The sequence below is a fragment of the Carcharodon carcharias genome (genome assembly GCF_017639515.1).
Source record: "Carcharodon carcharias isolate sCarCar2 chromosome 36 unlocalized genomic scaffold, sCarCar2.pri SUPER_36_unloc_10, whole genome shotgun sequence".
NCBI classification, from domain to species: domain Eukaryota; kingdom Metazoa; phylum Chordata; class Chondrichthyes; order Lamniformes; family Lamnidae; genus Carcharodon; species Carcharodon carcharias.
The window spans coordinates 245,793-269,027 of NW_024470727.1; the positions used below are offsets into that span (position 1 = coordinate 245,793).

General features: G+C 49.8%; 2 protein-coding genes across 6 annotated transcripts; one reads left to right on the forward strand and one right to left on the reverse strand.

Moving 5' to 3' along the window:
- The first annotated feature begins 1,286 nt into the window (after positions 1-1,286).
- Positions 1,287-5,737, forward strand: bola1 (bolA family member 1). 5 transcript variants are annotated; one of them, XM_041181694.1, is made up of 3 exons: positions 1,346-1,544; positions 4,841-4,949; positions 5,081-5,737. In XM_041181694.1, the coding sequence occupies exon 3, from the start codon at positions 5,106-5,108 to the stop codon at positions 5,544-5,546; it is 441 nt and encodes a 146-aa protein (XP_041037628.1). In that variant the 5' UTR covers positions 1,346-1,544; positions 4,841-4,949; positions 5,081-5,105; the 3' UTR covers positions 5,547-5,737. The 5 variants fall into 5 exon arrangements, with proteins under 5 accessions (XP_041037627.1, XP_041037628.1, XP_041037629.1 ...); XM_041181693.1 differs by lacking the exon at positions 4,841-4,949 and having other exon boundaries at positions 1,287-1,400; XM_041181695.1 differs by lacking the exon at positions 4,841-4,949 and having other exon boundaries at positions 5,085-5,737.
- A 2,633-nt stretch (positions 5,738-8,370) lies between these two features.
- Positions 8,371-23,032, reverse strand: sv2a (synaptic vesicle glycoprotein 2A; the record flags this gene model as incomplete). Its single annotated transcript, XM_041181686.1, has 9 exons — positions 8,371-8,554; positions 15,826-15,985; positions 16,218-16,421; positions 17,397-17,530; positions 17,993-18,157; positions 19,788-19,876; positions 20,026-20,136; positions 21,037-21,126; positions 22,899-23,032. Coding segments are annotated over 9 exons (1,271 nt in total), but the record flags the coding sequence as incomplete, so codon positions are not given.
- Positions 23,033-23,235: the final 203 nt, after the last annotated feature.

Sequence of the window (23,235 nt, forward strand, 5' to 3'; positions counted from 1 at the left end):
GTGGCATCAAGGAGCTCTAACAAAACTGGAGTCAATGGGAATCAGGGGGAAAACTCTCTGCTGGTTGGAGTCATAACTAGCACAGAGGAAGATGGTTATGGTTGTGGTTGTGGGAGGTCAGTCATCCCAGCTCCAGGACATCACTGCAGGAGTTCTTCAGGGTAGTGTCCTCAGCCCAACCATCTTCAGCTGCTTCATCAATGACCTTCCTTCCATCATAAGATCAGAAATGGGGATGTTCACTGATGACTGCACAACATTCAGCACCATTCATGACTCCTCAGATACTGAAGCAGTCCATGTCCAAATGCAGCAAGACCTGGACAATATCCAGGCTTGGGCTGACAAGCAGCAAGTAACATTCACACCACAGAAGTGTCGGGCACTGACCATCTCCAACAGGAGAGAATCCAACCATTGTCCCTTGTTGTTCAATGGCATTAGCAAATCACTGAATCCCCCACTATCAACATTCTGGATGTTACCATTGACCAGAAACTGAACTGGACTAGCCATATAAATACAGTGGCTACAAGAGCAGGTCAGAGGCTGGGAATCATGCGATGAGTAACTCACCTCCTGACTCCCCAAAGCCTGTCCACCATCTGCAAGGCACAAGTCAGGAGTGCAATGGAATATTCCCCACTTGCCTGGATGAGTGCAGCTCCCACAACACTCAAGAAGCTGGACACCAGCCGGGACAAAGCAGCCCGCTTGAATGGCACCACATCCACAAACATTCACTCCCTCCAGCACCGACGCACAGTAGCAGCAGTGTGTGTACCATCTACAAGATGCACTGCGGCAACTCACCAAGGCTCCTGAGAGAGGACATTCTAAACCCATGACCGCTACCATCTGGAAAGACAAGGACAGCAGACACATGAGAACACCGCAACCTGATGTTTCCTTCCAACTCACTCACCGTCCTGACTTGGAAATATATCGGCCGTTCCTTCACTGTCGCTGGGTCAAAATCCTGGAACTCCCTCCCTAACAGCACAGTGGATGTACCTACACCACATGGACTGCAGCGGCTCAAGAACGGAGCTCACCACCACCTTCTCAAGGGCAACTAAGGCTGGGCAATAAATGCTGGCCCAGCCAGCGAAGCCCACATCCCATGAATGAATGTTAAAAAAAGCTCCATCCCCTCTCTCTCTCTTTTATTCTCTCTGCTCCACCCTCTCCCTCTCTGTTTTATTTCTCTCAGCTCCATCTCTGCCTTTCCAGCACCGCCCGCACTCGCGCCTGCGCACAGATGCCCCGAGGATCGTTATTGCGCAGGCGTACTGTCTCCCACCGGCTCGCGGACGCGCCTCTCGCGGGTCTCTGCGTGCTCTGGCGCAGGCGCGTTAGCGGCCTGCGGCTGTTGGCTGAGGGTTGGTGTCGAGGTTGAGGTGAGTTGTGCCGGGCCTGAGGGGAGCCGGCAGCGGGACACATTGGGCTTTTACCAGACTTCAGCGACACCGTCTCCGCGGTCTCATCCAATGTCCAGCGGAATCACGCTTCAGAACCGGATCATCCTGTAGCGAGTGGCCCAGGTAGGAGGGTCAGTACTGAGGGAGCGCCGCACTGTCGGAGGGTCAGTGCTGAGGGAGCGCCGCACTGTCGGAGGGTCAGTACTGAGGGAGTGCCGCACTGTCGGAGGGTCAGTACTGAGGGAGTGCCGCACTGTCGGAGGGTCAGTACTGAGGGAGCGCCGCACTGTCAGAGGGTCAGTGCTCAGGGAGCGCCGCACTGTCGGAGGGTCAGTGCTCAGGGAGCGCCGCACTGTCGGAGGGTCAGTACTGAGGGAGTACCGCACTGTCAGAGGGTCAGTACTGAGGGAGTGCAGCACTGTCAGAGGGTCAGTACTGAGTGAGTGCCGCACTGTCAGAGGGTCAGTACTGAGGGAGTGCAGCACTGTCGGAGGGTCAGTACTGAGGGAGTGCCGCACTGTCGGAGGGTCAGTACTGAGTGAGTGCCGCACTGTCAGAGGGTCAGTACTGAGGGAGTGCAGCACTGTCAGAGGGTCAGTACTGAGGGAGTGCCGCGCTGTCGGAGGGTCAGTACTGAGGGAGTGCCGCACTGTCGGATGGTCAGTACTGCGGTAGCGCTGCACTGTCGGAGGGTCAGTACTGAGGGAGTGCCGCACTGTCGGATGGTCAGTACTGAGGGAGCACCGCACTGTCGGAGGGTCAGTACTGAGGGAGTGCCGCACTGTCGGATGGTCAGTACTGAGGGAGCACCGCACTGTCACAGGGTCAGTACTGAGGGAGTGCTGCACTGTCGGAGGGTCAGTACCGAGGGAGTGCTGCACTGTCGGAGGGTCAGTACCGAGGGAGTGCTGCACTGTCGGAGGGTCAGTACCGAGGGAGCGCCGCACTGTCGGAGGGTCAGTACTGAGGGAGTGCCGCACTGTCGGAGGGTCAGTACCGAGGGCGTGCTGCACTGTCGGAGGGTCAGTACCGAGGGAGCGCCGCACTGTCGGAGGGTCAGTACTGAGGGAGTGCCGCACTGTCGGAGGGTCAGTACCGAGGGCGTGCTGCACTGTCGGAGGGTCAGTACCGAGGGCGTGCTGCACTGTCGGAGGGTCAGTACCGAGGGAGCGCCGCACTGTCAGAGGGTCAGTACTGAGGGAGTGCCGCACTGTCGGAGGGTCAGTGCTGAGGGAGCGCCGCACTGTCGGAGGGTCAGTACCGAGGGAGCGCCGCACTGTCAGAGGGTCAGTACCGAGGGAGTGCCGCACTGTCGGAGGGTCAGTGCTGAGGGAGTGCCGCACTGTCAGAGGGTCAGTACTGAGGGAGCACTGCACTGTTGGAGAGTCACTACTGGGGGAGTGCTGCACTGTCGGAGGGTCAGTACTGAGAGAGCGCCGCGCTGTCGGAGGGTCAGTTCTGAGGGAGCGCCGCACTGTCGGAGGGTCAGTACCGAGGGAGCGCCGCACTGTCGGAGGGTCAGTATCGAGAGAGCGCCGCACTGTCGGAGGGTCAGTACCGAGGGAACGCCATTCAATTAGATCATGGCTGATGTGTTTGTGTTTCGAATTCCATATTCCCATCCCCCCCACTAGCCCTGATGACCTTTCAATCCCTTGCCCAACAAGAACCTATCTCCGTCTCCACCACCTTCTGAGACGGAGAGTCCCAAAGTTGCACAACCCTCAAAGAAAAACAAATTCTCCTCATCTCTGTCCTAAAAGGGTGACCCCTAATTTTAAAACTGTGGCCCGTAGTTCTGGACTCACTCACAAGAGGAAACATCTTTTTCATGTCCATCCTGTCAAGGCCGTTCAAGATCTTACATACTTCAATCAAGTCACCCCTCACTCTTCTAAAGTCCAGCGGAAACAAGCCCAGTCTGTCCAACCTTTCCTCAGAAGACAACCTGTCTGATTGGCAGGATGTGACATGTAGAGTCCCACAGGGTTCTGTGTTGGGGCCTCAACTTTTTACAACTTATATCAATGACTTAGGTGAGGGGAGTGAAGACATGGTAGCTAAATTTGCAGATGACACAGATAGGTCGGAAAGTATGTTTCCAGGTATCAATTCCAGGTATTAATCTAGTAAACCTTCTTGCGCCACCTCCAGTGCATTTACATCCTCCCTTAAATAAGGAGACCAAAACTGCACACAGTATTTGAGGCACAGTCTCACCATTGTCCTGTATAACTGAAGCATAACATCCTTACTTTTATGTTCAATTCCTCTCCTAATAAAGGATAGCATTCCATTAGCCTTCCTACTTACTTGCTGTACCTGCATACTAACTTTTTGTGACTCATGCAGTAGGACACCTAGATTCCTCTGCACCTCAGAATTCTGCAGCCGTTTTCCATTTAATTAATACTCTACTTTTTTATTCTTCCTGCCAAAATGAACAACTTCATATTTTCCCACATTATACTCTACATCTGCCAGATCTTTGCTCGTTCACTCAACCCATCTATATCCTTCTACAACTCCTTATGTCGTCTTCACAACATACTTTCCGACCTATCTTTGTGTCATCTGCAGATTTAGCTACCATGTCTTCATTCCCCTCACCTAAGTCATTGATGTAAATTGTAAAAAGTTGAGGACCCAACACAGACCCCTGTGGGACTCTACGTGTCACATCCTGCCAATCAGAAAGAGACCCATTTATGCATACTGTTTGCTTTCTGCCAGCCAGCCAATCTTCTATCCATGCTAATATGTCACTCCTTACAACATGAGCTTGTTATTTTCTGTAATAACCTTTGATGTGGCGCCTTATCAAATGCCTTCTGGAAATCCAAGTTCAGTAGGTCTACAGGCTCCCTTTTATCCACTGTGCAAGTTACTCCTTCAAAGAACTCCAATAAATTGGTTAAACATGATTTCCCTTTCACAAAACCATGTTGACTCTTCCTGATTGCCTTGAGTTTCTCTAACTGCCCAGCTATAACCTCCTTAATGATCAATTCGAACACCTTCCCCATGACAGATGTCAAGCTAACTGGCCTATAGTTTCTTGTTTTCTGCCTTCCTCCTTTCTTGAATAGAGGGGTTATATTTGCTGCTTTCCAGTCTGATGGAACCTTTCCAGAATCTAGCGCATTTTGGAAAAATAACACCAACACATCTACTACCTCATCAGCCACCTCTTTTAAGACCCTAGGATGAAGTCCATCAGGATCCAGAGACTTGTCAGCCTGCAGCTCCATCAGTTTGTTCAGTCCCGCTTCCCTGGCAATTGTAATTTCACCAAGTTCCCCTCACCCTTCTACCTCCTGATTTATAGCTGCTCAGGGAGAAGTATTTGAAGCAGCCAGTTATTTTCCCTCATAAGTTTTTGGCCTGAGTAGTGTCTTGGAGTTTTTACTCTTTCACAGGATATGGGCATTGTCGGCAAGGCTGTCGTTTATTACCCATCCCTCGAAGGTGATGGTGGGGTTTGTAGTCAGCTGAATTCCTGGAGACTGCAGGAAATGATCATGGAAGGTTAGCAATCTAAGTAGACAGTAATGTTGGTTGTGGGTGGTGGGGTTGCAGGGGGAGGTGGTATAACAAGTACACTCTGCGTACGTGCTGCACTTGCATCCTTGGATTGCTAACCAAACTTACTGCTTCAGTCAGCAGGTAGTGCAGGCAGCTTGGATGAGTTTCTTGGTGAAGCTGCTTCGTTCTGTGACAGTCCTCAGCTCGAGAGCAGTGACGACGACATCAGCAGCCTGTGCCATGGAGATGCCAGTGGAGAGCGCCATCCACACCAAGCTGGAGCAGTGCCTGGCACCCACGTACCTGCAGGTCATTAATGAGAGCCACATGCATGCAGTACCCCGAGGCTCAGAGACCCACTTCAAAGTGGTGGTGGTCAGCGAACAGTTTGAGGGAGTGCCCCTACTCCAGCGGCATCGGATGGTCAATGAGGCCCTAAAGCAGGAATTGGAGACCAGGGTGCATGCCCTCTCCATCCAGGCCAAGACCCCTCAGCAGTGGGGAGCCGAGCCACACGTTGATAGGAGCCCGGCCTGTCTGGGAGGATCCAAACATGACCGGCACATGGCGGTCAAACAGGGAACACTTTCAGAAGACTGAGGGCTGCTGGGCTAGTTATGCTGGCCCTTAGAGAACAAACTACAAAACGGATATAAACAGCGGGAATTACTGTCACATTACGAACCTCTAGAATGTCTGACAAGACAAAGCTTTGTCGGGTGCTGCTTTTTAAAAATGGCACTTTGATCAAAAAAATAAATCTGATTGCTCTGCAGTTTCAATATTTATCACATGGAATGATAGAGAACAGGAAGCGATCATTTGGCCCATTGCACTTGTACTGGTTGTTTGAAAGAGCTATTCAATTAACTCCAACTCCCCTCTGCTCTTGCCTTGTAGCCCTACAAACTTACCATTCTGAGTATTTCTCTGATTCCTTTTAAATGTTATTATTGAATCTGCTTCTGCTGCCTGTTCAGGCAGCACATTCCAAATCACAGCAACTCGGTGTAAAAAAAAATCATCTCCCCTCAGGCTGTTTTGTGCATCACCTTAGATCTGTGTCCTCTGATTACCGACCCTTCTACCAGTTTTTCCCCATTTACTCTTATCAAAATCCTTTGTAATTTAGAATACCTCTTAAATCTCAATCCGAAGGAGAACAATCCAACTTCTGTAGTCTCTCCATGTAACACGAGCCAGCCCCTTGTTGAAGAATTTTCTTCAGCATTGAGTTTCTCTGATGGCTGATTTTTTTTTTTGTGCTTCGTGTACCAGGACACCCAGATCGTTCTGTACCACCATCTTCTACAATCTCTCTCCATTTCAAGAGTGTACTGCTTTTCTATTCTTCCTGTCAAAGTGGATGAGTTCACATTTTTCCACATTATACTCCATTCGCCAATTTTTGCCCACTCACTTAAACAGTCTATATCCCTTTTCAGACTTTCTACCTTCTCTTGACAACTCACTTTCCTACCTATTGGTAGGAAATTTGGCTACTATACATTTGGTCCCTTCATCCAAATAATTGATGTAGATTGTAAATGTTTGAGGCCTCAGCACTGATCCTTGTGACACTCTGCTAGTTGGAGCTTGCCAACCCGAAAATGACCCATTTATCCCTACTTTGTTTCCAGTTAGTTAACCAATTCTTTATCCATGCCAACATGTTATACCCTACACCATGTTCTCATCTTGTGTAGTCACCTTTGATGTGGCACCTTATCAGATTCCATTCCTACAGGTTCCCTTTTATCCACCTTGCTTGCTACTCCCTCTAAAAGCTGTCTATTTCATTTTTTTATATTTCATATATTTCAGCCATGATCTTACTGAATGGTTCGAAGAACTAAATGACTTACCCCTGTTCCTAACTCCCATGTTTTAATGTGTGTATCGAGACGGAGTGTGTCAGTAAGATATTTGACTGTAGGACATACAATCAATCGTTATCCTGTCTCCACCAAGTGTTCAATAGCGGTTACAGGAGGCAGAATCTGATTCTTCCCTTAGAGACCCTGGGTAGTGAGGTCCATTATAGCTCCCCCTCTCCCAGGTCAAGACAAAGACACTCCAGGAAGATTGATATATTGAGCAGGCCCAGCGACAGATGGTCCACAGTTCATTTTATTTATTTTGTTACAGCTTGGAGTAGTTTTTCGCCAATGATAGGTCTCTTTCTTTTAATATAATACAAAACAGCTAAAATTCAGACACGCTACAATTATACTCTATTATATCTGAAACTATACAGATAACCTCCATCTATCACAGGACTTTACACAGACAGACAAGGCAGCATCCAGGTACAAGGAATAGTGGTACAACTGCACAAAACCATTTATACATACACACACACACACATATTCTAAATCTACAGCATTCACAAGTCTGAACAAACCTCTCACCAGAGAATTAAAACGAGACACAGTAGAAAAATATTTGGCGATTGACAATGTTTCACTCCGTACAACAGCCACAGTGCCACTGATTGTCACCACATTGGCGGACAGTCGCTTAAGTGAGCACCATGTATGGGGGAGAGGCGCAGGAGAGGAGGTTTGACTTAGGATTGCATCAATAGGATTCTGATTTTGAAATTTTCATTCGCAAATGATTATTTTTCTCTCCTGCCCTCAAGAAACAAACATCCGTAGCAAGACGGTCGGTGCTTGGTGCAGGGCTGTCTCCAAACCAGACTAGAGGCTCAATGTGTGTGCTTAGGTTCATTCGTTGTGTCTGGTTCAGAACTGATCAGTGACTGCATTTCCCCCCCCTCACCCACCTCACCAAGTCATAGTAACCACCAGTTAGAAATGGAGAGGAGCTGATTCTCACTCTGCTCCCCACCGCACTCAGCTGGCCCTGTGCTTCACTCTCAGACTGGATTATTGGACTGAATCTAACAGGAAAATGTCACTCTGGACACCTACACCTAAAAATTGCACAAAATTTGTCTGATACCAGAAAATGGAAAGGTTGGGTCACTGTACAGATCACATGATCAGGGCCTAGCAAACTCTGCCTCAGAATTGGACCTGGATCCTCAGCCATATTCGACTGTAACATGCTGTATTTACAGTTAGAGAATGGTTCAGGAAAGACGTACAGACTGAGACTGCTGCCGTTGCTGGGATGACACACTAGATGACTTGTGCAGTAGATTTGTGCTCTAGAGGTGGTTGGGTCGCTATAGTCTATGGAACCTGTGCTCCTGAGGGTCCTGACTTATGTTGGACTCACTGTGGTCTGTACAGTGAGACTCATTATACAATACCAGAAGGGTTTATTTACATCTGCATAATGAGTGCAATAGAATTTCATTTCTTTTCCACACGGGAAGACACAAGAACAATATGAAAAAGGGGGAGAAAGATGAGTCACAGTGTCTACTACTACAGGGGCTCAGCTGGAGCCAGACTCACTGCAGCACCTGGCCGCGAGTCTCTGGGAGTTTTAGAGCCAGGTAGCTGCCCACTGCCAGGGCGATGGAGGCCAGCATGATGGGCACTGCTCGCGTCACTCCCACAAAGGACTGGAATATACTGATGCCCAGCACAGCCGCAAGCTTACACAGAGCATTGAGGAATCCAAAGGCCGTGGTCCTGCCAGGATGAAAAAGAAACACTGGTTACCGATTTAAACAACACCATAGAGACCAGCAGCACTGGAAAACAGAGCGGCAAGGGACCAAGAGCATCAGAAACAGCAGAAAAACCAAACAGTGAGACACAGAGCACTGGAACAAACAAGAAAATGGAGTGGAGCGAGACTTAAGAGTACCAGGAAAACAGAGTAGTAAAAGACTGGGAGCACCTGAAAAAGGAGGAAATTGGAGCAGTGAGACCGGTAGCACTGGAAACAGCATGGAAACAGAGTGGGGAGAGACGGGGGGCACTAGAAAGAAGCAGGAAAACTGAGCAGGGGGAAACCAGAACAGCAGGAAAACTGAGCAGTAAAAAGCTGAGGGCACTGGAAACCGTAGGAAACCAGGGAGCGCCAGAAACAGGAAAACTGAACACCGGAGTGACTGGGAGCGCCTGAAACAGCAGGTAAACAACGCCAGAGTGACTGAGAGCACCAGGATCAGGAAAACTGAACGCGGACTGACTGGGAGCACCGGAAACAGCAGGAAAACTGAACGCCGGAGTGACTGGGAGCGCCAGAAACAGCAGGAAAACTGAATGCGGAGTGACTGGGAGCACCAGAAACAGGAAAACTGAATGCGGAGTGACTGGGAGCGCCAGAAACAGGAAAACTGAATGCGGAGTGACTGGGAGCGCCAGAAACAGCAGGAAAACTGAACGCGAAATGACTGGGAGCACCAGAAACAGCAGGAAAACTGAACGCGAAGTGAGTGGGAGCACCAGAAACAGCAGGAAAACTGAACGTGGAGTGACTGGGAGCGCTAGAAACAGCAGGAAAACTGAACGAGGAATGACTGGGAGCGCCAGAAACAGCAGGAAAACTGAACGCGGACTGACTGGGAGCACCGGAAACAGCAGGAAAACTGAACGCCGGAGTGACTGGGAGCGCCAGAAACAGCAGGAAAACTGAATGCGGAGTGACTGGGAGCACCAGAAACAGGAAAACTGAATGCGGAGTGACTGGGAGCACCAGAAACAGGAAAACTGAACGCCAGAGTGACTGGGAGCACTAGAAACAGGAAAACTGAACGCCAGAGTGACTGGGAGCACCAGAAACAGGAAAACTGAATGCGGAGTGACTGGGAGCACCAGAAACAGGAAAACTTGAACGTGGAGTGACTGGGAGCACCAGAAACAGGAAAACTGAATGCGGGGTGACTGGGAGCTCCAGAAACAGCAGGAAAACTGAACGTGGAGTGACTGGGAGCACCAGAAAAAGCAGGAAAACTGAACACCGGAGTGACTGGGAGCGCCTGAAACAGCAGGTAAACTGAACGCCAGAGTGACTGAGAGCACCAGGATCAGGAAAACTGAACGCGGACTGACTGGGAGCACCGGAAACAGCAGGAAAACTGAACGCCGGAGTGACTGGGAGCGCCAGAAACAGCAGGAAAACTGAATGTGGAGTGACTGGGAGCACCAGAAACAGGAAAACTGAATGCGGAGTGACTGGGAGCACCAGAAACAGGAAAACTGAATGCGGGGTGACTGGGAGCTCCAGAAACAGCAGGAAAACTGAACGTGGAGTGACTGGGAGCACCAGAAAAAGCAGGAAAACTGAATGCGGAGTGACTGGGAGTGCCGGAAACAGGAAAACTGAATGCGGAGTGACTGGGAGCACCAGAAACAGGAAAACTGAATGCGGAGTGACTGGGAGCACCAGAAACAGGAAAACTGAACGCCAGAGTGACTGGGAGCACTAGAAACAGGAAAACTGAACGCCAGAGTGACTGGGAGCACCAGAAACAGGAAAACTGAATGCGGAGTGACTGGGAGCACCAGAAACAGGAAAACTTGAACGTGGAGTGACTGGGAGCACCAGAAACAGGAAAACTGAATGCGGGGTGACTGGGAGCTCCAGAAACAGCAGGAAAACTGAACGTGGAGTGACTGGGAGCACCAGAAAAAGCAGGAAAACTGAACACCGGAGTGACTGGGAGCGCCTGAAACAGCAGGTAAACTGAACGCCAGAGTGACTGAGAGCACCAGGATCAGGAAAACTGAACGCGGACTGACTGGGAGCACCGGAAACAGCAGGAAAACTGAACGCCGGAGTGACTGGGAGCGCCAGAAACAGCAGGAAAACTGAATGTGGAGTGACTGGGAGCACCAGAAACAGGAAAACTGAATGCGGAGTGACTGGGAGCACCAGAAACAGGAAAACTGAACGCCAGAATGACTGGGAGCACCAGAAACAGGAAAACTGAATGCGGAGTGACTGGGAGCACCAGAAACAGGAAAACTTGAACGCGGAGTGACTGGGAGCACCAGAAACAGGAAAACTGAATGCGGGGTGACTGGGAGCTCCAGAAACAGCAGGAAAACTGAACGTGGAGTGACTGGGAGCACCAGAAAAAGCAGGAAAACTGAATGCGGAGTGACTGGGAGCACCAGAAACAGGAAAACTGAATGCGGAGTGACTGGGAGCACCAGAAACAGGAAAACTGAACGCCAGAGTGACTGGGAGCACCAGAAACAGGAAAACTGAATGCGGAGTGACTGGGAGCACCAGAAACAGGAAAACTTGAACGTGGAGTGACTGGGAGCACCAGAAACAGGAAAACTGAATGCGGGGTGACTGGGAGCTCCAGAAACAGCAGGAAAACTGAACGTGGAGTGACTGGGAGCACCAGAAAAAGCAGGAAAACTGAACACCGGAGTGACTGGGAGCGCCTGAAACAGCAGGTAAACTGAACGCCAGAGTGACTGAGAGCACCAGGATCAGGAAAACTGAACGCGGACTGACTGGGAGCACCGGAAACAGCAGGAAAACTGAACGCCGGAGTGACTGGGAGCGCCAGAAACAGCAGGAAAACTGAATGTGGAGTGACTGGGAGCACCAGAAACAGGAAAACTGAATGCGGAGTGACTGGGAGCACCAGAAACAGGAAAACTGAATGCGGGGTGACTGGGAGCTCCAGAAACAGCAGGAAAACTGAACGTGGAGTGACTGGGAGCACCAGAAAAAGCAGGAAAACTGAATGCGGAGTGACTGGGAGTGCCGGAAACAGGAAAACTGAATGCGGAGTGACTGGGAGCACCAGAAACAGGAAAACTGAATGCGGAGTGACTGGGAGCACCAGAAACAGGAAAACTGAACGCCAGAGTGACTGGGAGCACTAGAAACAGGAAAACTGAACGCCAGAGTGACTGGGAGCACCAGAAACAGGAAAACTGAATGCGGAGTGACTGGGAGCACCAGAAACAGGAAAACTTGAACGTGGAGTGACTGGGAGCACCAGAAACAGGAAAACTGAATGCGGGGTGACTGGGAGCTCCAGAAACAGCAGGAAAACTGAACGTGGAGTGACTGGGAGCACCAGAAAAAGCAGGAAAACTGAACACCGGAGTGACTGGGAGCGCCTGAAACAGCAGGTAAACTGAACGCCAGAGTGACTGAGAGCACCAGGATCAGGAAAACTGAACGCGGACTGACTGGGAGCACCGGAAACAGCAGGAAAACTGAACGCCGGAGTGACTGGGAGCGCCAGAAACAGCAGGAAAACTGAATGTGGAGTGACTGGGAGCACCAGAAACAGGAAAACTGAATGCGGAGTGACTGGGAGCACCAGAAACAGGAAAACTGAACGCCAGAATGACTGGGAGCACCAGAAACAGGAAAACTGAATGCGGAGTGACTGGGAGCACCAGAAACAGGAAAACTTGAACGCGGAGTGACTGGGAGCACCAGAAACAGGAAAACTGAATGCGGGGTGACTGGGAGCTCCAGAAACAGCAGGAAAACTGAACGTGGAGTGACTGGGAGCACCAGAAAAAGCAGGAAAACTGAATGCGGAGTGACTGGGAGTGCCGGAAACAGGAAAACTGAATGCGGAGTGACTGGGAGCGCCAGAAACAGGAAAACTGAACACGGAGTGACTGGGAGTGCCAGAAACAGCAGGAAAACTGAACGCCAGAGTGACTGGGAGCGCTGGAAACAGCAGAAAAACTGAACGTGGAGTGACTGGGAGCACCAGAAACAGCAGGAAAACTGAACGTGGAGTGACTGGGAGCGCCAGAAACAGGAAAACTGAATGCGGAGTGACTGGGAGCGCCAGAAACAGCAGGAAAACTGAACGCGAAATGACTGGGAGCACCAGAAACAGCAGGAAAACTGAACGCGAAGTGAGTGGGAGCACCAGAAACAGCAGGAAAACTGAACGTGGAGTGACTGGGAGCGCTAGAAACAGCAGGAAAACTGAACGAGGAATGACTGGGAGCGCCAGAAACAGCAGGAAAACTGAACGAGGAGTGACTGGGAACACCGGACACAGCAGGAAAACTGAACGGGGAGTGATTGGGAGCGCCAGAAACAGCAGGAAAACTGAACGTGGAGTGACTGGGAGCGCCGGAAACAGCAGGAAAACTGAACGAGGAGTTATTGGGAGCACCAGAAACAGCAGGAAAACTGAACGCGGAGTGACTGGGAGCTCCAGAAACAGCAGGAAAACTGAACACGGAGTGACTGGGAGCACCGGAAACAGCAGGAAAACTGAACGAGGAGTGATTGGGAGCACTGGAAACAGCAGGAAAACTGAACGCGGAGTGACTGGGGGCACTAGAAACAGCTGGAAAACTGAACGTTGATTGACTGGGAGCACTAGAAACAGCAGGAAAACTGAACGTGGAGTGACTGGGAGCGCTAGAAACAGCAGGAAAACTGAATGCAGAGTGATTGGGAGCGTCAGAAACAGCAGGAAAACTGAACGTGGAGTTATCGGGAGCACCAGAAACAGCAGGAAAACTGAACGCGGTGTGACTGGGAGCGCCGGAAACAGCAGGAAAACTGAACGTGGAGTGACTGGGAGCGCCGGAAACAGCAGGAAAACTGAACGTGGAGTGACTGGGAGTGCCGGAAACAGCAGGAAAACTGAACGTGGAGTGACTGGGAGCGCCAGAAACAGGAAACTGAACGTGGAGTGACTGGGAACGCTGGAAACAGCAGGAAAACTGAACGCGAAGTGACCGGGAGTGCCCGAAACAGGAAACTAAACGCCGGAGTGACTGGGAGCGCCAGAAACAGCAGGAAAACTGAATGCGGAGTGACTGGGAGCACCAGAAACAGGAAAACTGAATGCGGAGTGACTGGGAGCACCAGAAACAGGAAAACTGAACGCCAGAGTGACTGGGAGCACTAGAAACAGGAAAACTGAACGCCAGAGTGACTGGGAGCACCAGAAACAGGAAAACTGAATGCGGAGTGACTGGGAGCACCAGAAACAGGAAAACTTGAACGTGGAGTGACTGGGAGCACCAGAAACAGGAAAACTGAATGCGGGGTGACTGGGAGCTCCAGAAACAGCAGGAAAACTGAATGTGGAGTGACTGGGAGCACCAGAAAAAGCAGGAAAACTGAACACCGGAGTGACTGGGAGCGCCTGAAACAGCAGGTAAACTGAACGCCAGAGTGACTGAGAGCACCAGGATCAGGAAAACTGAACGCGGACTGACTGGGAGCACCGGAAACAGCAGGAAAACTGAACGCCGGAGTGACTGGGAGCGCCAGAAACAGCAGGAAAACTGAATGTGGAGTGACTGGGAGCACCAGAAACAGGAAAACTGAATGCGGAGTGACTGGGAGCACCAGAAACAGGAAAACTGAACGCCAGAATGACTGGGAGCACCAGAAACAGGAAAACTGAATGCGGAGTGACTGGGAGCACCAGAAACAGGAAAACTTGAACGCGGAGTGACTGGGAGCACCAGAAACAGGAAAACTGAATGCGGGGTGACTGGGAGCTCCAGAAACAGCAGGAAAACTGAACGTGGAGTGACTGGGAGCACCAGAAAAAGCAGGAAAACTGAATGCGGAGTGACTGGGAGTGCCGGAAACAGGAAAACTGAATGCGGAGTGACTGGGAGCGCCAGAAACAGGAAAACTGAACACGGAGTGACTGGGAGTGCCAGAAACAGCAGGAAAACTGAACGCCAGAGTGACTGGGAGCGCTGGAAACAGCAGAAAAACTGAACGTGGAGTGACTGGGAGCACCAGAAACAGCAGGAAAACTGAACGTGGAGTGACTGGGAGCGCCAGAAACAGGAAAACTGAATGCGGAGTGACTGGGAGCGCCAGAAACAGCAGGAAAACTGAACGCGAAATGACTGGGAGCACCAGAAACAGCAGGAAAACTGAACGCGAAGTGAGTGGGAGCACCAGAAACAGCAGGAAAACTGAACGTGGAGTGACTGGGAGCGCTAGAAACAGCAGGAAAACTGAACGAGGAATGACTGGGAGCGCCAGAAACAGCAGGAAAACTGAACGAGGAGTGACTGGGAACACCGGACACAGCAGGAAAACTGAACGGGGAGTGATTGGGAGCGCCAGAAACAGCAGGAAAACTGAACGTGGAGTGACTGGGAGCGCCGGAAACAGCAGGAAAACTGAACGAGGAGTTATTGGGAGCACCAGAAACAGCAGGAAAACTGAACGCGGAGTGACTGGGAGCTCCAGAAACAGCAGGAAAACTGAACACGGAGTGACTGGGAGCACCGGAAACAGCAGGAAAACTGAACGAGGAGTGATTGGGAGCACTGGAAACAGCAGGAAAACTGAACGCGGAGTGACTGGGGGCACTAGAAACAGCTGGAAAACTGAACGTTGATTGACTGGGAGCACTAGAAACAGCAGGAAAACTGAACGTGGAGTGACTGGGAGCGCTAGAAACAGCAGGAAAACTGAATGCAGAGTGATTGGGAGCGTCAGAAACAGCAGGAAAACTGAACGTGGAGTTATCGGGAGCACCAGAAACAGCAGGAAAACTGAACGCGGTGTGACTGGGAGCGCCGGAAACAGCAGGAAAACTGAACGTGGAGTGACTGGGAGCGCCGGAAACAGCAGGAAAACTGAACGTGGAGTGACTGGGAGTGCCGGAAACAGCAGGAAAACTGAACGTGGAGTGACTGGGAGCGCCAGAAACAGGAAACTGAACGTGGAGTGACTGGGAACGCTGGAAACAGCAGGAAAACTGAACGCGAAGTGACCGGGAGTGCCCGAAACAGGAAACTAAACGCCGGAATGACTGGGAGCGCTAGAAACAGCAGGAAAACCGAATGCTGGAGTACCTGGGAGCGCTAGAAACAGGGCAACTGAACGCCAAATGAGCGGGAGCAACGAGAGACTAGGATGCTCGGCCGCACGTTAACCTGGAGCATAGCGTCTGTGCCTAACAGAGAAAAGTTAAGGGAACAGGGCTGGGCAACCAGAACCCCTGAGAGAGGCTGACTCATACCGTTTGTCTGATGGATACAGTTCCACCGTTATGACGTCTAGTGCATTCCACGAAGCGATGCTTACTCCCCCGAATAGACAGAGCAGTGCAATCATCGCAGACTCATTGTTACCGAAAGACACAAAGAAGCAGCTGATACAGGAGAGCGTGCTGGAGCCGGCTGGTGGGGGGGCGGGGGGAAGAGAGAAAGAGAGGGAAAGGTAGTTACACACAATGGAACGCTGAAAAATCTCCAGCCTTTTGGATTACACTGTATAATTCGAGCAGCCCAGTACAAGGCCAGCGACAAGATGTGGGCAGGAATTTCCACGTCCATTCCCAATCAAAACCCCTAGATCCCTGAAGAATCAGACACGTTCCCCAAACCCCCATTCCCCGCTGCTTCCACTCACCCAGCATCCTAAGTCGTCCAATCTTGTCCAGGAGTAGGGCAGACACAATGTTTCCAGGCAGCACAGCCAGAGATCCCAGGAAGCTAACGAAGTAGATCATGTAGGCGTTGTTATCATCACTGAAGTCAAGCTGACAGCCTTCCTTACTGTGTAGGAAGGTGCTGTTTACCAGACGGCAGCCCATCAACTTATAGTCAAAGAAATCTGTACACAGACAGTGACATAGTTCATCACCACAACATTGAAATGACGCCTCACCTCCCTGTTCAACCACAGGTCCACTGACACACACACACATCCCCGCATTCAACCACAGGTCCACTGACACACACACACACTCCCGCATTCAACCACAGGTCCACTGACACACACATCCCCGCATTCAACCACAGGTCCACTGACACACACACACACACTCCCGCATTCAACCACAGGTCCACTGACACACACACACTCCCGCATTCAACCACAGGTCCATTGACACACACACACACCTGCGTTCAACCACAGGTCCACTGACACACACACACCCGCATTCAACCACAGGTCCATTGTCACACATACACACGCTCCCGCGTTCAACCACAGGTTCACTGACACACACATTCCCGCATTCAACCACAGGTCCACTGACACACACGCACATACACTCACGCATTCAACCACAGGTCCATTGACACACACACACTCCCGCATTCAACCACAGGTCCATTGACACACACACACACCTGCGTTCAACCACAGGTTCACCGACACACACACTCCCGCGTTCAACCACGGGTCCATTGACACACATACACACACACCCGCGTTCAACCACAGGTCCATTGATACACATACACACACCCGCGTTCAACCACAGGTCCATTGACACACTCCCGTGTTCAACCACAGGTCCACTGACAGTCACACACTCCTGCATTCAACCACAGGTCCACTGACTGTTCACGTGTCTGCTAGCACTTATGCACGCTTGCCCATTTAACAGTAAGGACAACCCTAGACCATTATCTTTCCCACTGCATGCGTGCACATATGCACATGTTGCTGCAGATAAAGAAACAAACACAATCAGACCCTCACGCTCACAGCCTCCCACCATCCGCTAAGACATTGAAGGGGAGGGATAAAAAGAGAGCAGGTGATAGAGACAGTAAGTGGGAAACCAAGCTGGTGAACCTGTATTGTAGAAGAGTGTTGAGATAAAGGTGCAGTTCTTGAAGAAACTATTACTGGAGGTAATGTCTTCAAAATAACATTCTTCAAAAAGAGAATCTTCAAATATCACTGATTTCAGCTTCATCCCAATAAACCTGCCCAGAACAAAAAGGAGATTGGATCTTAACAACAGGGACCAAAAACTCTGTCCAAGGAAGATCATATCATCACTGCGCCTCAAAAGGGACCATGCTAAAAATCGTCACAAGAAACCAAGAGCAGACAGCTAGATAATGACCGCAAAGTGTAACTGAATTTATACACACCACACCGACTGGCAACAGCCTGTTCCTTAATCTCAGCAATAAGTAGACATCAGCTCTCAGAGAGCAAGAGATCAACGAGGATTCCCGGAACTGATCACCAGCCTAAGAGGTCTGCCGAGTCAAGGATCCAACAGGGGAGTAATGCCCATTCACCCCTCCCCCTCATGTTGGAATTCCGTTAAGAGGGCAACCAGAGTCCACAGCTGCAGGGCAGGTCGTGTATCCTTAGTGACCCAATAATATCACTCCTAGAAACCGCATCCTCTTTTATGTAATTCCCTGGACACTCACTTGTCATTGTAGTAATCCCCATTCTTGTGAATTTGATTTTCCAGTGTGAAGTTGAAGGTGAAATGTTCAACCTTCTCCTTGTAGAAGACTTTAGTGCGCGAGGAATACTCCATCATCTGCAAATATTTGATCATATCCGGGAACCACACAGTCAGCCCGTAGTAACTGAGGAATAGAGAGCTTAGATCAGCAGGGTGTGGGGGCAGTCACTCTGAGTTTTCATTTCAAAAACATCAGGTTAGATACAAAGTAAAGCTCTCTTTACGCTGTCCCTTTAAACACTCCCAGGACAGGTACAGCACGGGGTTAGATACAGAGTAAAGCTCCCTCTACACTGTCCCCATCAAACACTCCCAGGGCAGGAGTGAGAAATTTGAGAGTCAACACAGGGCTGAGTTCTTTGTTTTCCTGATATATGTTAATGATCTAGACCTCGGTGTCCAGGGCACAGTTTCAAAGTTTGTGGATGATACAAAACTTGGAAGCATTGTGAACTGCAGGGAGGACAGTGTTGAACTTCAAAAGGACAGGAACAAGTTGGTGGTATGGACAGACAGGTGGCAGATGAAGCTCAATGTGGAGAAATATGAGGTGATTCATTTTGGTAGGAAGAACATGGAGAGACAATATAAAATAAAGGGTACAATTTTAAAGGGGCGGCAGGAGCAGTGAGACCTAAGTGTCTATGTTATTAAATCATTGAAGATGACAGGACAGGTTGAGAGAGTGGTTAATAAAGCCTAGAGTATCCTCAGCTTTATTAATAGAGGCCTATTAGTGTACAAGTTCCAAACCCATAACCTCCATCATCTAGAAGGACAAGAGCAGCAGGTACATAGGAACACCACCACCTGCAAGTTTCCCTCCAAGCTACTCACTATTCTGATTTGGAAACATATCGCTGTTCCTTCACTGTCACTGCGTCATAATCCTGGAACTCCCTCCATAACAGCACTGTGGGTGTACCTACACCACATGAACTGCAGCGGTTCAAGAAGGCAGCTCACCACCTCCTTTTCAAGGGTCAACTGGGGATGGGCATTAAATACTCACCTAGCCAGCAATGCCCACATCCATTGAATGAATTAAAGAAAGTGCAAGGAGGTTATGTTGAACATCTACAGGACACTAGTTGGGCCTCAGCTGAAGTATTGCATCAAGTTCTGGGCAGCACACTTTAGGAAAGATGTGAAGACATTGGAGAAGATGCAGAAAAGATTCACGAGAATGGTTCCCGGGATGAGGAACTTCAGTTAAGATAGATTGGAGAAGTTTGGACTATTTTCCTCGAAGAGAAGGCTGAGAGGAGAGTTGATAGAGGTGTACAGAATCATGAGGGTCAGGACAGAGTAGATAGGGAGAAACTGATTCCACTCCTAAAGGGATCGAGAATGAGAGGGCACAGATTTAAAGTAATTAGTCAAAGATGCAAAAGTGAGATGAGAAAAAGTTTTTCATGCAGCTAATGGTTAAGGTCTGGAATCCACTGCCTGAAAGTGATAGAGGCAGCTTCAACTGAAACATTCAAAAGGGAATTAGATAATGATCTAAAAAGGAAGAACATGCAGGGTTACAGGGGGAAAGCGGGTGAATGGCACTGAGTGTATTGCTCATTCACTGGACAGCAAGTGCAGACACAATGGGCCAAATGTCCTCCTCCTACAGTGTGACAATTCTGTAACTGTGATGGAAAGGGGTAACCTTGGTGTGTTTGGGGAAAGTGAGTCAGCGACAGTCTACGCCATCTACCAAATCTAGGTTAATGAACGAGTTACTTGGCTTGTAGCAAACATACCTGAAGGCCATCGTGAACCAGACTGCCATCATGAGCAATGTTGTGCGACGGTACTGCATGGAGAAACACTGCAGGAAGTTGTTCCGAACCTGCAAGAACAGAAAACAGACATTAGATGAATGCAATACACTCAGTCCTACACTAGGTCTGTGTCCTTGCTGCTCCTTTACACAGCCCATAGGAGAAAAGTTTTAATGATGCACATTCTTCCCCGTCATTTGATGTATCATGTCTGTACCTGCTGAAAGATATTGGTGAAGCGGACTAGCCAGCGTCGGTACCAGGTGCCTGTATCTGACTGGATTTCGATCAGCTCGTCCATCTGTTTGGGGGTTTTAATGTGAGTTACCTGCGGAAACACAAACAGTCAGCTTCTAGAGGAAACATGATCCAGCTCAATGAAACAGTGATTTATCATTACCTCTACTTCAACTCATGCCCTTTGCAGCTCAACCTGCAGAGTCGAACCTGTTCTCCCAATGCACTGAATGTGTAAAAGATGCAGAAGAGCAGATCAGTGGCTGAACAGATCCTGCACAGTTGGCATGCACCATAAGATAATTAACCATGGTACAATCTTTGTCGTCCAAAGTGTATGGAAAGATTGTGAAGCTTGAGAAAAATAATCAAACTCAATTTATTGTAAGAAGTATCACTATAAATGAGTAAATCTGCAGATCAGATATCAATCAGCAGTTCATTTTCGAACTGTTCGCTGAGCCTCTCCACCACCTACAAGACAAAGTCAGAAGTGTAGTGCAATACTCTCCCTTTCCCAAGATGAATGTAGCTGGCATAACACTGAGAAACTTGAAACCATCCAGGACAAGGCAACCTCTTTGACCAGCAACCCCTGTCTTAGACATCCACTCCTTCCACTACCAGCGCACTGTTGCTGCAGTGTGTACCATCCACAGGAAGCTCTGTCCAATGACACATTAGTTAGGCAGAGGGGAAACCAGCCAGGGTTCCTGCTCCTGATCACTGTTCAGTGACCCCTGGGTTAGAGAGACAGGAAATCAGTCAGGATTTCTGCTCCTGATCACTGTCCAGTGATCCTGGGTTAGAGAGAGAGGTGAAATAATCCAGGGTTCCTGCTCCTGATCACTGTCCAGTGACTCCCGGGTTAGGGAGTCGGGGAATCTAATACTGGGTCAGTGAAGATAGCCAGCTTTGTCATGACTTTACAAGACTGATCATTGAGTCAGGAGTTCAGTGAAAAAAATTGTGACCAAATTAAGATACTCACAGAGAAGACCCTCTCCGGGAAACCTTTGGCCCTCATGTTGGTGTCATGAACCTGTTTAAGAATCATCCAGCCTTCATCGTGTTTCCCGTTCTGTCAGAAGAAAATTCTCCATTACACACACCTCTCTTCAGACCATTCAGGTGGATCACTATCTCTGCCTGGTGGTTCGTTCAACAGGAGCTCTGCAGACTCCTCTCCAGGGCTGCACCACTTTGGGCCTAAGTACCATCTGCTCCAGTGACAGCATGTCCAGTGCTACCTAGCTATAAAACCAAGACTGACATCAACACATAATATCACTCAAGACTCTTCAGGATAGAAACAGAATGCTCTTCTTCTATTTCTATTCTTCTGTCCCTTCAATACAGGAGAAGGCTCTCTTTAGACTCTACACTGTCCCCATCAAAAACTCCCAGGACAAGTACAGCATGGGCTTAGATACAGAATAAAGCACCCTCTACACTGTCCCCATCAAACATTCCCAGGACAGGTACAGCACGGGGTTAGATACGGAATAAAGCGCCCTCTACACAGTTCCCATCAAACATTCCCAGGACAGGTACAGCACGGGGTTAGATACAGAGTAAAGCTCCCTCTACACTGTCCCCATCAAACACTCCCAGGACAGGTACAGCATGGGGTTATATACAGAGTAAAGCTCCCTCTACACTGTCCCCATCAAACACTCCCAGGACAGGTACAGCACAGGGTTAGATACAGAGTAAAGCTCCCTCTACACTGTCCCCATCAAACACTCCCAGGACAGATACAGCACGGGGTTAAATACAGAATAAAGTTCCTTCTACACTGCCCCCATCAAACACTCCCAGGACAGCTACAGTGCAGTGTTAGATACAGAGTAAAGCTCCCTCCACACTGCCCCCATCAAACACTCCACGACAGGTACAGCACGGAGTTAGAAACAGACTAAAGCTCCCTCTACACTGTCCCCATCAAACACTCCCAGGACAGGTACAGCATGGGGTTATATACAGAGTAAAGCTCCCTCTACACTGTCCCCATCAAACACTCCCAGGACAGGTACAGCACAGGGTTAGATACAGAGTAAAGCTCCCTCTACACTGTCCCCATCAAACACTCCCAGGACAGGTACAGCACGGGGTTAGATACAGAATAAAGTTCCTTCTACACTGCCCCCATCAAACACTCCCAGGACAGCTACAGTGCAGTGTTAGATACAGAGTAAAGCTCCCTCCACACTGCCCCTATCAAACACTCCCAGGACAGCTACAGTGCAGTGTTAGATACAGAGAAAATCTCCCTCTACACTGTCCCCATCAAACACTCCCAGGACAGGTACAGCACAGGGTTAGATACAGAGTAAATCTCCCTCTACACTGTCCCCATCAAACACTCCCAGGACAGGTACAGCACAGGGTTAGATACAGAGTAAAGCTCCCTCCACACTGCCCCTATCAAACACTCCCAGGACAGCTACAGTGCAGTGTTAGATACAGAGTAAATCTCCCTCTACACTGTCCCCATCAAACACTCCCAGGACAGGTACAGCACGGGGTTAGATACAGAGTAAAGCTCCCACTACACTGTCCCCATCAAACACTCCCAGGACAGCTGCAGTGCAGTGTTAGATACAGAGTAAATCTCCCTCTACACTGTCCCCATCAAACACTCCCAGGACAGGTACAGTATGTGGTTGGATACACAGTAAAGCTCCCTCCACACTGTCCACATCAAACACTCCCAGGATAGGTATAGCACGGGGTTAGATACAGAGTAAAACTCTCTATACTACTATAAGCCTGCCAAGACTCATGCCTCATAGCGGTTCTGAGGAATGCAAGCAAGTGTGTACTGAAGCAGGGGAAACAGCGGGCAGTTACCTCTAGGTAGAAGCGAGGACTTTCAGGCATAAAGTTGAGGGCCACAATCGCAAAGACGGAGGGAAAGGCACAGACAAGGACAAAGACTCGCCAGCTGTGGAACTGGTATGCTGATCCCATCTGGAAACTCCAGCCTGGAGGGAAAGGGGAGGCAAGAGAGGGGGAGGGAGGCAGGAGGATGGTGGAGGGGAAGTGGTGAAGGAGATGGGGAAGAGGGAGGGAGGAGTTGGGAAGATGGGGGTGAGGGGATTGAGTGGACGAGGGGGTGAAATGGAGCAGGATGGAGAAGGGGAGGAGGTAGTAATGGGGTGACAGATGAAGGGATAGAGGAGAGGGA

Excerpts from the sequence above, each read along its gene's own strand:
- bola1 (XM_041181693.1), top strand. The coding sequence starts at position 5,106 with ATGAGTTTCTTGGTGAAGCTGCTTCGTTCTGTGACAGTCCTCAGCTCG.